Genomic DNA, 14,847 nt, shown 5'->3' on the forward strand with positions numbered 1-14,847 from the left:
CCAGGGTTCTAAAGATGAATGTAGCCCTAAGATGCTTTTGGCATTTCAATTAGCAATTCTCATTTGCAAGTATAGACCTTATATTTTGATGATCATAATGCTGATATTGACTAAATCTAATTGCATATAAATATAGTTAATTATACAATATATGAATATATCATCATAGCGTGATGTCCACGCAGTGAAAATTCAGTGAAATCGATACCTTGATTGTTATTGCCTTTTTATTCGACCACTGCACGCTATGATTATGGACTAATTCGCTTTTTTTCGGGGGGGATTTGGACCAATAACACATTGGTCCCCATTGTAGGCATAAACTGAGATTCTATAGTCTACAAAAATAATGTAAAAAGGTAAATTCCTCTCTCCTAAATAATTACAAAATGCAGCATAAAATATTATTTTCTCCTCTTTTATCTATTAACTGAGACCTGCATAAGCCAAATCGACCCTTTCGTTTTTACAACCAATAACACCCTCTCTGAGTTTGATTTTTAAAAGGACTGGTCTAATAAGAGACCATTGGCCTTTTACCTAACGTGTTTTTACACAGTATTTATTTGAGATGTTCTGGATGTGTTGATTGGTGAATTGAATGGCAATTCTGACAAACACATAGCATAGGCCTATTTTCAGTTGGTAAAATGTGGATTTTCCTCGCCTGATTTGCTGACATCCAAGGGGTGTTTTGTAAAGCTTTAAAAACGTATTTCTTCATAACATACAATTTTAGTGGGAATGTGAATGTTGGTGACTGGGGGAGTCTTGGAAAGCGGCTCCGTGTGAACTGGACAGTTCCGTCAGTGAAATGTTGGATTATCCTCCCTGCAAAACGGGATTAACATTGCTCTCCCAGTCTGCACATTCCTGCTTCTGACACTTGAAATAGTACGTGTGTGCGTGTGCGTGTATGCTTGTGCGTATGTGTGTGTGCACCTTGGTTTGAATTCAAATATCATTGTTGTTGAGTAACAGGCATCATGTTTTATGTTTTATGTCATATGTATTATTTTCCCTACAATTCAGATGTATTGACAGAACAAAATTACAATAGCAAGTCTATTGATGAATAACTAGAAAGAAAAAAACATGGTTTTAAGAAGTTAAACAGGCGACACTGGGGAATCAGTTAAAACGTTCTTTATTTTTGTGTATAGCCTTTTCATAGCAGTTTGGCATAACAACATTGAGCTGTATTTGGTCATAGACGGACACTGATGTTTCAGGCAACGTTGCTGCTCATTGACTCGGCCACTCACACTGTTTGAAAACTCCCTATTTCAACTAATATTTCATCGTAATAATTTATCATACTTAAACATTTAAAAAACTATTCAATTCACAGCTGGGTGATCGCAGATGCGAAACTCGGAATTGCATACGGGTACAAGGAATCACAGTCTCAAAAAGCTAACACAAATAGAAAATGCCAAAACACTTAGGGGACATTTATGAGCACACGCATACTGTTTGATTGTCTGTTGGAACTAGTGTCTTATAAACATTTTTCATAAATTAAATAGTGCATCCAGGTTCGCCTCACATGCGCGCACACGCACGCACACACAATGCTTTGATCAAAGGGCCCCTTTAGTTTGCCAACCAAGAGGAGAGGATCGGGGAGTCGTAAGAAGCTTATGGAAAGCTGACCCATTCCACGCGCTTAGCCAAGGGTTGCAGCTTCTCTTGATCATTTTCTTCTTGGGCAACACTTTTGTTCCATGTCCTTGATCAAAGTTAAAGAGAGTTCACTGAATTTTCAATAAGTTAACTCAGCAGTTGTTACGCTGTCAGAGAGACGAAGCGGCAGCTTCTCTCCACTCACACTGCTGCTGTTCGGGGTAATAGTTTGATGCCCAGGACCAGCCATTGGAAAACGATGCCTTTCGCCGACTCAATCCCATCGGATTGACTAACGTTTATTTCAACACATTGTGAAAATATAATGTCATTCACTCATTCTTCTCACAACACCTGAAATTTCCACGAAGACTGGTCTTTGTAATCCAAACAGTCCGTGTTGAAGTTGAGTTTCCAGGCCGCGGCCTGGTCCTTGTAATCCAGGCAGTCTGTGGGACCACTGAAGCTCAGTCCCGCTGCCCCATACCCTGGCGTGGAGAGGGACGAAGGCGGGCTCAGATGGCTGGAGACCCCGTTGCTGCTCATGGGGCTCATGGTGGAGCCCGCAGCGGAGAGCTGGTGGTGCATAGGCGCCAAGTAAGATCCGCAGTCCATCCCGCTGAAATAGGATGAGGATCCGGTGTAGCCTTGGCTGTATCCAGACGCCTGGGTGTAGGTCATCGGGTAGGACCGTTGCATACAAGAGGAGGAAGAGGTAGAGAGTGGGTCAGACAGCGGGGAGATGGAGGCCGGGCTCCAGATGGACACCGGGGCAGTACTGCTGCTTACGAGCGGGATTGAGGTGCTGGGAGGCGGTGTGAACTGTCCGCTGGCACCGCTCTCGGAGCTGGCTTCTCTCATTGGGGAACTTCTCTTTTTGACTGGTTTGGTCTTGCTCTGCGCACCGCTCTGGGACTGTTGTGCCTGCTGGCGACACTTCGCCCTTCGGTTTTTAAACCATACCTGGAAGAAGAATTAATGTGTTGAATTGTAGTAATAAAATGGAGAGGATGCTCAGTCAGTTTATTTATCACCCCATGAACGCAAAAAAAATGTGTTGTAGCGTTTTATTAATGTTTAATTTCAATACAGTCTGCCATAGTGGATGCAAAAGAAGAGGCTCGTAGGACTATACACTGGGGGGTGAACACTCCAATTATCAGAGTGGAGAAGACACGCTCTGAAGTGGCGTCTGGGAGCTTGACTTCTCAAATCCAAAATTAACGAGCTGTGTAAGTGGCCTTGACTCAAAACCCGGATGATCGCGTGTGTTTACCCAAAAGCCTAGGGACTCACCTGAACACGAGACTCAGGTAAATTGATCTTCAGGGCCACCTCCTCGCGCATAAAGATGTCTGGGTAGCGGGTCTTGGCGAACAAGTTCTCCAGAATGTCCAGCTGGGCGCGCGTAAAGGTCGTCCTCTCGCGCCTCTGTTTACGAGGGGCGCCTGTATGAGAAAAGGTCTGTTCGTTAAGTCAACATTAAGTAGCCCACCTTACAAATACAAACAGGTTATTGCTTTAGGAGAAAAACATTGTTTTATCCTATATGGGCTAATCAATGTGGCTTGTCAACTGTAGGCTATCCAATAGGCCTACAGTTGCAATTTTGATCATGAGCAGTTAGGCTATGTTTAGATAGATACATCGTTTTTCGGGTTGATATTTCAGACAGGGAATATTTTTCTTTGCTCAGATCTCTTATTGTAAACATTTCCAAGACATGATTCTTGTTAGTTTAGGATCATTAATAATTGACATGTAGTACACCCCACGAGGACCAGAAGAATATTGTAGCGTATAATGTACAACATTATCCCCTCGTAGTTTAGATAATTCACTACAGACATAAATAAGCAAGATGAGAATGTTTATAAAGCCAATTGCAAATGATATCGAAAACACAACTTTCGATTAAATTATAATTCCAAGGCTACATTAGTATATATTTTTTACTTGTTTTTATCTTATCAGTTCATTTAATCATAATTTCGTAAGAAATAGACGCGACAATAAACAAATCAAATCTATGCAATAGGCCTAAGCCATTTGAGGTGATTTCATTATTTCATGGTTATTTGTGTTATAAATGTCTTCCATGACCTCACCTGGATAGCCGATAGACGGATGGAGAAGGTCCATTCCGGAGGCAGACAAACTCAGACCGTTGACTGTGTACTGCGGCTGTTTCAGATAAGACATCATTCTAGCCTCCGATCGAAGGGCAAAGTTGAAGAGAATTTTGAAAACAAAAAGGCGTTGAAAAGTACCCTTTTTAGTTTAGTCCTCAAGTGTTGGATTCTTCTCAATTTTTCTGCCGAAACCTGAACAGAACACAACAGGAAAGAGAGAGAGGGTGGTTTTGGTTAAAAAGGATAAGTCCTTGGTTATTCGTTGGAGGCGTTACGCGCTCTTTACGCAGCGAGGTGAATTTAAAAAATGAGCGTTGTCCTGCACCGCCAGCGCTCTTAAAGCAGATCGGAGACCCCCAGCTGTCCTTGTGGACTGAGGATCCTCTGTCTGTCTTACAAACGTTTGCGCCACCTACTACCCCCCACCCCTCACACACACACACCACCACCATCATCACCACATCCTACCAGCACCAAAAACATCCCATCATTTCAGCACGCCTTCTTCGAGAACAAAAACATTGTCGTTAAAATGCGCACACACATTGGGCTCCAAAAAGGCAAGGCGCACCATTAGCATAGTACCCACAGGTTAGCATCAGCTAATTGTCTCCAGTATAGACGGCATGATTGGGGGCCATTTGCAAAGACAAAGCCCACTGTTGACCAGATAAATAATGCTGATGACAAAAGAGCCGTTGGCGACAAAAAAAAAGAGACAATACTGTAAACCCAGCGCTCTACATATTCAGGCAATTAAACTACCACAGCATCTTACATTCTATCTATAGAATGTGTCTGCTGAAAGGGAGAAATCCCTTCTACATTTAAATGTGAACGGCAATTTAGCAAAATGACGAGAAACTTGGGGAAACTGTTCCATAATTGTAATTCGAGCCGACATTATTGACACTCCCTGGGCGATTTCTACCTAATTAATAGCTCCCGGTAATTAGATTTAGGTGGTGAGACGATCGAAGAGTGTTGATTAGCAAAAACCACTTTATCTTAATCTAAGCAAACAAGCACTTGCTCCGCAATTAAGAACCGATCACATTTATCTCATTTGGTGGAGAGTCTGTTTTTTAGAGAGAGTTATTTCCTATAATAAAACAATATCCTACACTAAATGAAAATGTTCCCTTCATAAATTCAACAACATCGTCTTTGATATTAAATGTAGCCTACACTGTTAGGTCTAATAAACCCTCAATAATCCTTATGTACATTTGTTTGGAAGAACCAACAATCTAGCCATCAATCGCCCAGAAAGGAAACAATGTATTTTCCCACTATCCACTTGAATGGTGCGGAAACAAACATTATTTGGGTAGTAATTATTAGACTATCTGCCTAATAATATAGCCTAGGTCTATATATTTTGGCCCCAAACGGCGAACAATATTTTCTAGCGTCATATTGATCTAGCACACTTGTATTGTACATTTCAAAGAGACCTACGTTGAAATTACATTTGAACTTTGGCCTATAAAAAAACTACAAATACAAAAACACAAACACAGGATCACAGGGTGTAGTGTATTACAATGTAATAATATCTAAGGATGCATGTCTGTTTATTTATGAAAGGATAATCTTACAAAACGTTTTGCCAATCAAATAGCCTGCATTTAGCAAATCATAAGTAGTTACATTCAAGTTGATAGTTGGAATGTTTCGTTGTAGCCCATGGTCCTATTAGATTGGAACCAATCTGCTCCTACCTGTAGAATCGAAGTTGCAACTGCGAGTTCCCTCCTCCTCTCGTGCACGCACGCATCCCAGTACTTCATACGTTTTTATATGTAACGGCCACCGGCCTCAATCTGTCACTTTTTTTCACCCAGACCCATCTACCGGTTGCTCCACACCCGTTCAATAATAATTACCCTGTCCGAGAATTAATTATTATTGCCCACAAGTTTTTTTTTCTCACAAAGTTAAAAAAAAAAAAATTAACGAGATAATCCGTACGGCACGCGCTGCCCTGATTACAGGACGCTAGCCGCGACTCCGAGCGCTCCGCATTCGGGCTGATTAATTTTCTGCGTCACGAAAATAAAACAAAGACTGGCATTGTATTTACTAAGCCAGCTGACTGCCAGACAACCTCCCCCAACCTCACTCACTTTCCCAAACCAATACAGGCTGCAAAATAATAATAACAACAATAATAATAGGCTAATTATAATATTAGATATAGGCCTAATATAATAATACTAATACTAATACTAATAATAATAATGGTAATAATATGCGAATATAAGAAGAAGAAGAAGAAGAAGAAAAAGAAGAAGAATCTTATCATCATTAAGCTAACAGCGTGATATTTAAAGATATATATATATATATTAACTGCAAATGCAGGGCTTTTCAACAGTTCAGTTGGGCTTTCCCAGCAGTCAACAAACTATAAAACCATCACTGAGTGGACATTCTTCTCAATCAACATCCATAAACAACATTTTCGTCTTGATGAATATGGGTTACAGCATGCTCTGAGTTCTCCTTCTGTAGCCCGTTATGCTAGTGGCTGTATTGCCTCCAGTGTAGCCGCCATTGCCAGAGAGCAAGAGAGGTGAGGGTGGGAAAAGTTTCTTTTTAAACACGCCTCCACAATTATCGCTCCATGCGAAGGTATTTCCATCACAAAGAGCACTTGGTACTGTTGAAAGATCAGAAATGACACGATAGAGATATGTAGGCCTATATAAGATGCTTGGAAATGACTAGCACGGTTAGCACAAATAAGATGGGCCGAAGATTGCAAAAGAGGAAAGAATTACAAAAAATTGGCAAGACAGAGATAGCCAATACAGTTCTATGGATGGATGAAATGGAAATAACTGTATAGAATGTTACTCTGGCAAACAGAATATGTCCTTATTAATCATACTCTGGGCAATATATTGCGTCATATTTAGATGATATGCTACAGAGCGAGTGTTGATCATTTTAACCAGAGGGAGATTTGCTAAATAACCCTGACAGCTAATGGAATAAGCGAAGGAAGTTATGTGGAGTGATGTTGAACGTTTCCATGCGACGTTGGTCTCCTGAAATAGGCTCCCAATGGGCTGATTAAAAAATGTATTTTGGATTTGTTGTGACTGTCCTCACCACTGTCCTCACCGCAGCCCATAACATGTCATGGTTACCAGTGTCATTAGAAATACCACCTCTTGTCTCCTGAGTAGAGCTCGTGGCCCCAATAAACGATGATCCATTGGCGTGTACTCCGCGAGCGCACCGCAGCGCCCCTATCTTCATGGCAAAGGTGAGGATGACAATCGAATAGCAATCAAACAATTAATAATAGCAATAATGTTTCACACAAATTAACCAGTCCCGCTGTATATTAGGGCAAATAGCATTGCTCGAGTTATTGTCGTTCGTGATTTTTTGCCTAATTGGTTTCGTTTTGTTGTTTTTCTTCTGTTTTATTTAAACTAGTTTGAACCAAAAATGATTTTATCGATAATGTTAGCAAAATTATTATTGTTATGCAAGCATACATGTTTGTTAGTCAACTGCACTGATTTATAAGTGGTGAAGTTCTAGCCAGGCCTCGCCGCGAGGAAGGGGAATATACATTCTTGGGGACTTGACTGTCACGGTTTGGTAAATGTAACCCTCTCAGGGAGATTTAAAATCTCTGGCACACGCAGCACCCCTCATCTCTCTCTCTCTCTCTCTCTCTCTCTCTCTCTCTCTCTCTCTCTCAAACAACACACTTCTCGCACATATTCACGCATCATGTACCTGCTATTCCCTCAGAAATAATATTCTTCGTCGTATTTTTGTATTTAAAAAAATATATATAATTCCCTTTCCAGTCAAAATATATATTTTCTTGCTCACTGTCATTTTAGCTTTTTAAATTTCGAGAGAGAAAAACCTATTTTGGGATATTTCAAAAGGCTTTTTCAAGAACGAATTCACACAGCTTATCTGTGAATACAACCGCTACTTTTTTGTTTCTCTTCACCCACGCCCCCCACACACACACACACACACTCCTCCCTTTTCTTTCCCCCTCTCCCGTTTTTGTCCTAGGGGACAGGTTGCGTTTTGGTGGGGATTAGCGTCTGAATTTGATTAGCCAGCAAGCTAATTGTTACCAGTGCTCTTTTCACTGTCTAGTTGTCACTGCATTGGTAGCAGCCTACGTTTAGGTGCAACATTTTCTGCAAAATAATAGCCTTAGTCTATTCGTAATTTCTCTATCTCTTTTTAAAGCGCCTATAGGCCTACTCCTTAAATGTGCCAATTTAGTCGTGGTTTATTGAATGATGCCTGAATAACTTTATGTGAAAAATGAAAACTAAGTAGTGTTATTATACCAGTTAGCCGGTGTTTATGACCATCTGCTATATGAATAAATGCAGTAAACTAAATCAATGGAGGTCAGGCCCCTGAACCAGCCTGGTTTGCAAGAGTGTGGTCTCTAGAAATTAAACATTAGGCTGTATGCCTCAAATTTAAGCTTTCAAACGCTTTCAAATTGAAGTGAAATATGGAATGCTATTCAATTTATTATCGCACATAGTCCTTCGCATTCATTATATTTTGAAGAGAACCCTAAATGATTAAATAAACAACTAATATCTCTAATATTTCGTTTCCCATGTCTCTCAGATGAGTGAAGCCATATTGCTCGTGGCTCACGCTGTCGCCTTTCATCTCGAGCTCTGATACATAATTCATCGGTAAATATCGCATAGCCCCGGGGAGCGCTCGAGCTAAACGGGGCTCTGATTGTAAAAGGTGAACGCGCTTGTTAACGTCTGTGGCAATATGCCCTCCCTCTGACTCCCGTCCAATTGAAGGAGTCACGGTTTCTCCTGCTGCTAGGGAGAACGAATTGGGGACTTTAAGAATCGTGGGACTGGGAATGGCTCAAAGTAAAGCTCCATACATGCATGATAGGGTCCCAGTCAACTGTATCTAATGTATTACTGCTATAATAATAAACATAATAATAATAATATTCTAATAACAGTGTTATTGCTGATCACTATAAATACATTTATCAAATTATTGTTGTCTTATATGGTTTGAAGAACACATTCAATATATTGTATACTAAATCCATATCAATGATGTCATAGTTCAGTTCAATGTCATTCAGCTGTCCAGCTCAAGGTCAGATCGATGTCTTGGCCTACTCACTCACCCCATCTGTTACACACACACACACACACACACACACACACACACACACACACACACACACCATCTGCACCATACAGCTACAATGTTATAACTTTATTGATGAACATGTTGGCGACATAAAAGTATTCAAAGTATTGATAGGACGGCATAAATATTGAGTAGTCATTACTTGATAATACAGCAGGTGGTTACATTCAAATGCAGTAGTTATGAAGGTTCAGTATCTGTTACTCATCCCGTTTCCAGCTTCTGATTGACTCATTCTATCATCTTCACTCCTCTTCACTGCCACTCAGGTAAGCTCAGATGAGAATGTATTCATTCCTGGTTCCTACCATTAAGACTGTTCTTACATTGTCAACTTACCTGGCAAAAGTAGAAAAGTCATCCATCTTTTCTCCCCTTTGCAGTCTCCTTAACTACAGGGGTGGAGTCAGATGATTGACAGCTAGGCCCAAGGGACTAATTCAAACTACTAACAATTACTTCTACTATTATTAGGTGATTAGTTGGGAGATCTTATAGCCACAACATTACTCAAAATACAGAAAAAGACATATATTAAGAAGATAACTATATATACATAATAAACACAATCCATAGGAGTGTCTGTGGGAGGTTGGAATGCCTCGTCCCTGCTGGTACCTCGTTAACCTCCCAGGGCTTGTGGGTAGTGTTATGCCCACGAGAGGCCTTAAACCCGTGCAGTAGTTTTCAGGTTCTGGTCCCTGGAGGGCCAGGACCCCCAGTGTGAGAGGGAGGGGGAGGGATGGAGGAGGGCCAAACAAAAACACACCCTGATATCCTGACAGCAAACAGCCCACCTACTGACGCTTAGCATCTGGAGGCAATGACCCCCCCCCCACACACACACACACACACCACACACACACACACACACACACACACACACCCACTCACACACACACACCCCCCACACACACACACACCCACCCATACCCACACACACACACACACACACACACACACACACACACACACACACACACACACACAGAGACACAGGTTTTATTGTTTCAAACACAAACTTAGAGTTGCATGTAGCTCAAGTTCTATGAAGCTTGTTTTTGCAGGTCATGGAAAAGGCTTGAATTTTAGCTTCATTTTATTGTATTATTTTACGTAACTCTCAAATGGATGGTGAGCTAGCAGCTAAAGTCCAAATAAACAGCTTTATAATTAGGCTAATATAGCATCATTTGTGGTTTCATTTAGGATTAAAAACAGAGGGAAAGAGAATAAAAGAGAAACAAAAACAGATGAACAAAGGTAGAAAAAGAGCAGGGGTGGAAAACAAAGATGGAGAGAGGGAGGAGTGTAAAGTTAATCCAGGCTGAATCATTGGGCCTGGCTGCAGGAGTGACACTGAAAACAGTTTTTGTTTCTATTCTTTCTTCACTCTCCAAATTTGCTCTCCCCTTTCCCTCTCTTGTCTCTTCCTCCTGTGCCCCTCACCATTTCTCGGCCTCCTTATCCTTTTTAATTAGAGGGGCTATTCTGCAGCATGGAAGGCCCTAATCCCTACTGACCAACAATGCAAAAAGGCAGCCTTTGAACAGCCGAACTGCCCCCCCATCCACCACACCCACTACTCGAAACACTACCCAAACATTCAAGGCTCCCACCATTGGGAAAACCAGACTTCACTCTTTATCCAACTGTTCGGCCGAAGCGCAGAGGGGACCCAGTGCAAACTGAAAGTTTTTGAAAGATGTCTGAGTTTATTGCGAGATCCTCCAAGAGTTGGTTGGATCACTCCAACAACAAGGCAGAGGTCAGAACTAGATCATTCATTAAGGAAAAATATTTCCAAGAATTTTGGGCACTATTATATCAAGTTTCTTCACTGGCAATAAGTTTAGCTTTCTGTAACTACCAAGATAATATTCAAAATTTAGTAACTCTATTTCAAAAATAATTCTGAAAACTATCAAACATCACTGGTTTTTACAGCAAAGACATAGAGCTAGCAAAAGAAAGGAAGTTAACGAGGGGTTAAGCAAGTGCATATGTATGCAGAGGGAAAGAAAGAAGGAGAAACTGTGATGAAAAATAAATCTGACCCAGGAAGCCCTTTGCTGTTTTAATAGAGAAGTAGAAAAGGGTTAGAGGGCAAATGATGTAGAGACATGCTACGGGGTTAGGAAAGATGGAAATTCTCCCAGTTCACATCAGGCCTCATTTACATACACATTAACATATCTTATTGTGATCCTAGAAGTCTATTAATGTTGACCCTTGTTGTTAAATGCCTAGTTAGTAGATAATAATGTCCTGTCTTGTCAAAAAAAATGCATGTCCTCTCATTACTTTTAAATAACTGCCATATTGAGAAAGGGGGGTTGGAGAAGTGAGGAGAAAAGAACAGATGTAGGTTAATAAAAGTCTCCCCACACTACTCATAACACAACTATACATCCATATCATAAAATAATGTTATTTTAAGCAATCATGAACTCATTTATCCACAATGCTTTCAATACATAGCCAGACTTCCCGCTATTACTACAAAATGCGTAACTGATAATTGCTTGATCGAAATTTCATATAGATTCTTCTTCCTCATAGTAATCGAAACAGAAAAGTGTTTGTTTTGAATAGAGGCCACAAGAAGATTTTCAGTATGCATTAATATCAATACTGCCTAAAGCCATGACACTACCAATGCTTTGTCTAATATTTGATGGTCTATGTTTAATAAGGTAATAGGCCACCAATTTTAATTAGGAAAATAATGTATATGGGGCATATGCATTTGTACAGTCATCCTAAAGAACACTTTACATACACTTCTGCTAATAGCACATATTTTGAGCAGAATGGTTTGATGAATTATCAGACTTGCCAGTATGACTGCCCTGAATATTGCCCAAGATATGAATGGCTTAAGAAACAGTGTCAACCCTCTACAGCCAGCAAGACTCCTTGTTGGTACTCTGTCTCCACGCCACCCTGTACAGCCAGCAAGACTCCTTGTTGGTACTCTGTCTCCACGCCACCCTGTACAGCCAGCAAGACTCCTTGTTGGTACTCTGTCTCCACGCCACCCTATACAGCCAGCAAGACTCCTGGTTGGTACTCTGTCTCCACGCCACCCTGTACAGCCAGCAAGACTCCTGGTTGGTACACTGTCTCCACACCACCCTGTACAGCCAGCAAGACTCTTTGTTGGTACACTGTCTCCACACCACCCTGTACAGCCAGCAAGACTCCTGGTTGGTACACTGTCTCCACGCCACCCTGTACAGCCAGCAAGACTCTTTGTTGGTACACTGTCTCCACGCCACCCTATACAGCCAGCAAGACTCCTGGTTGGTACTCTGTCTCCACGCCACCCTGTACAGCCAGCAAGACTCTTTGTTGGTACTTTGTCTCCACGCCACCCTATACAGCCAGCAAGACTCCTTGTTGGTACTTTGTCTCCACGCCACCCTATACAGCCAGCAAGACTCCTTGTTGGTACTCTGTCTCCACGCCACCCTATACAGCCAGCAAGACTCCTTGTTGGTACTTTGTCTCCACGCCACCCTATACAGCCAGCAAGACTCCTTGTTGGTACTTTGTCTCCACGCCACCCTATACAGCCAGCAAGACTCCTGGTTGGTACTCTGTCTCCACGCCACCCTGTACAGCCAGCAAGACTCTTTGTTGGTACTTTGTCTCCACGCCACCCTATACAGCCAGCAATACTCCTTGTTGGTACTCTGTCTCCACGCCACCCTGTACAGCCAGCAAGACTCTTTGTTGGTACACTGGCTCCACGCCACCCTGTACAGCCAGCAAGACTCCTGGTTGGTACACTGTCTCCACACCACCCTGTACAGCCAGCAAGACTCCTGGTTGGTACACTGGCTCCACGCCACCCTGTACAGCCAGCAAGACTCCTGGTTGGTACACTGGCTCCACGCCACCCTGTACAGCCAGCAAGACTCCTGGTTGGTACTTTGTCTCCACGCCACCCTGTACAGCCAGCAAGACTCCTGGTTGGTACACTGTCTCCACACCACCCTGTACAGCCAGCAAGACTCCTGGTTGGTACACTGGCTCCACGCCACCCTGTACAGCCAGCAAGACTCCTGGTTGGTACACTGGCTCCACGCCACCCTGTACAGCCAGCAAGACTCCTGGTTGGTACACTGGCTCCACGCCACCCTGTACAGCCAGAAAGACCCAGGCCAGACCAGCCAAACACAGTGTGGGCACACTGCACTGTTAATCACATGCCCAATATTTCCATAGCAGGCAATTAGCATCCAGCTTTTATGTGTGAAATGGGCAGAGGCAGAGAACGAGAGAGTTAGGAACGACAACGAGAGAGGAAGAGTGAAATGGAGGGAGAGAAACAGAGGGAGAATAAAGGAGTAATTAGGATGTTGGGTGGGAGGAGAGAGAGGAGCACAGAGACAGCCAGGCAGTCTGTTGCTGTGTGATTTGAGGCTTGCTAACACACTAATTAGCCCTTCATTGTGGGATAATGGACTTGGCCGGTTCTCCCGGTTCTACGAGCCGCCCGGCCCGGACGACCTGACCCGCTAAAGGTCAGAGGTCACCATGTGCGGTTTGCCTCGTGCGTACGGTGTGTGTGTCTGTGGGTGGGTGTGTCCTAACGAGACTGTCCCATTCTCTGCAAGGCAAACTTGGTGTAGTTGAGTTGGCATGGTGTTGCAAAGGTGTGTTTGTGTGTAAAAAGAGAGGGAGTGGAGTGGGCAGCTCGCATAGGTTGTTCATTTGTCTGCACTGTTCAAACCTCATCACATCCTACACATTCATAACTGATTAAGAATTTCCTTCAAAACAGTGAACAAACCAAACCCAGAACAAATAATAATGAGATGGACCAGTGACCAGTGTGTTTATGCACAAACAAGGGTCTTAAAATGCTTTCTTGGAAGAAATTTTGGTTCTGAGGATCCAGGCTTGCTTACTTGTTAAGGTCTAGTAGTCATCCCCCAACACACACACGCACGCACGCACGCACGCACGCACGCACGCACGCACGCACGCACACACACACACACACACACACACACACACACACACACACACACACACACACACACACACACTCCTCCGGCCTACCACTCTCTTCTCCCGCCATCTTTTGAGGAGCAGTAATCTGTGAACCCTGAATCATAAGCCTGGGTAAAGCTATGTAATACGGCTAATTCGATGAAGCAGTATTTTCCCGGTGAGAGGCAAAATCCTGTTGACTATTCAGGGATTGAATCGTCCAACAGTAATGCCATTAGGCCAGTGCCACGGATTCCTCCGAAAATGCTGTTTAATTGCCAGTAGCAGACCATTGTCTGGTGACGGGTAAACACTGGCTTGGGGGGGGGATTCCGTAAGGAAGCGTGTGAAAAAGATGGCCCCCTTGGCTTCAGCCAATCAGCATCAAGAAAAGGATTACTCAGACATAGAAGAAGAAGCCTCCGAAGTGGCGGAGGCACTAGCTTAACTAAAGTCTTCAAGAGAAAGAATAAACGCAGACTAACTCTTCGCTTTTAATACAGGATTTGTTCAACAATGTGATTTAGGGGGGTGTCTATTCAGAGTCTGGATTTTTTGGGGGACTGGCGGAGTCTTTAAGGATCAAGCCTTGTTGCTCACGTTTGTTAGTGAGTGACTTCGAGGATCATGGCTTGTTCCTCACGTTCGTTGAGCGGTTTATATGTGTTTGTCTACAAAAATATAATTCCTCTATATCCCCAACTGTTGGTCCCTTCTATTACCATCTTTTAAAAAACACCTTGCATAAACACATAACCTCATAAAATCTTAAAATTCTACCGCACAAGTATCATAAACTGTCTCGATGCTGAAATATCAATATTTCAGTCAAATCTGTACTGAAATATTCCCAATCAAGAATCAAACAATTCCTATAACTCAT

The 14,847-nt window shown here is 42.5% G+C and overlaps 1 protein-coding gene across 2 annotated transcripts; it reads right to left on the reverse strand.

The window, feature by feature from the left end:
- Positions 1-1,131: 1,131 nt before the first annotated feature.
- Positions 1,132-5,561, reverse strand: LOC115140455 (homeobox protein OTX2-like). 2 transcript variants are annotated; one of them, XM_029678786.2, is made up of 4 exons: positions 5,483-5,561; positions 3,735-3,950; positions 2,923-3,074; positions 1,132-2,589 (listed from the first exon to the last, which is right to left on the reverse strand). In XM_029678786.2, exons 2-4 carry the CDS (start codon positions 3,829-3,831, stop codon positions 1,972-1,974), a joined length of 867 nt encoding a protein of 288 aa, XP_029534646.1. In that variant the 5' UTR covers positions 3,832-3,950; positions 5,483-5,561; the 3' UTR covers positions 1,132-1,971. The 2 variants fall into 2 exon arrangements, with proteins under 2 accessions (XP_029534646.1, XP_029534645.1); XM_029678785.2 differs by lacking the exon at positions 5,483-5,561 and having other exon boundaries at positions 3,735-4,145.
- Positions 5,562-14,847: the final 9,286 nt, after the last annotated feature.

Source organism: Oncorhynchus nerka, linkage group LG13, assembly GCF_034236695.1.
Source record: "Oncorhynchus nerka isolate Pitt River linkage group LG13, Oner_Uvic_2.0, whole genome shotgun sequence".
In the NCBI taxonomy this organism is placed as follows: domain Eukaryota; kingdom Metazoa; phylum Chordata; class Actinopteri; order Salmoniformes; family Salmonidae; genus Oncorhynchus; species Oncorhynchus nerka.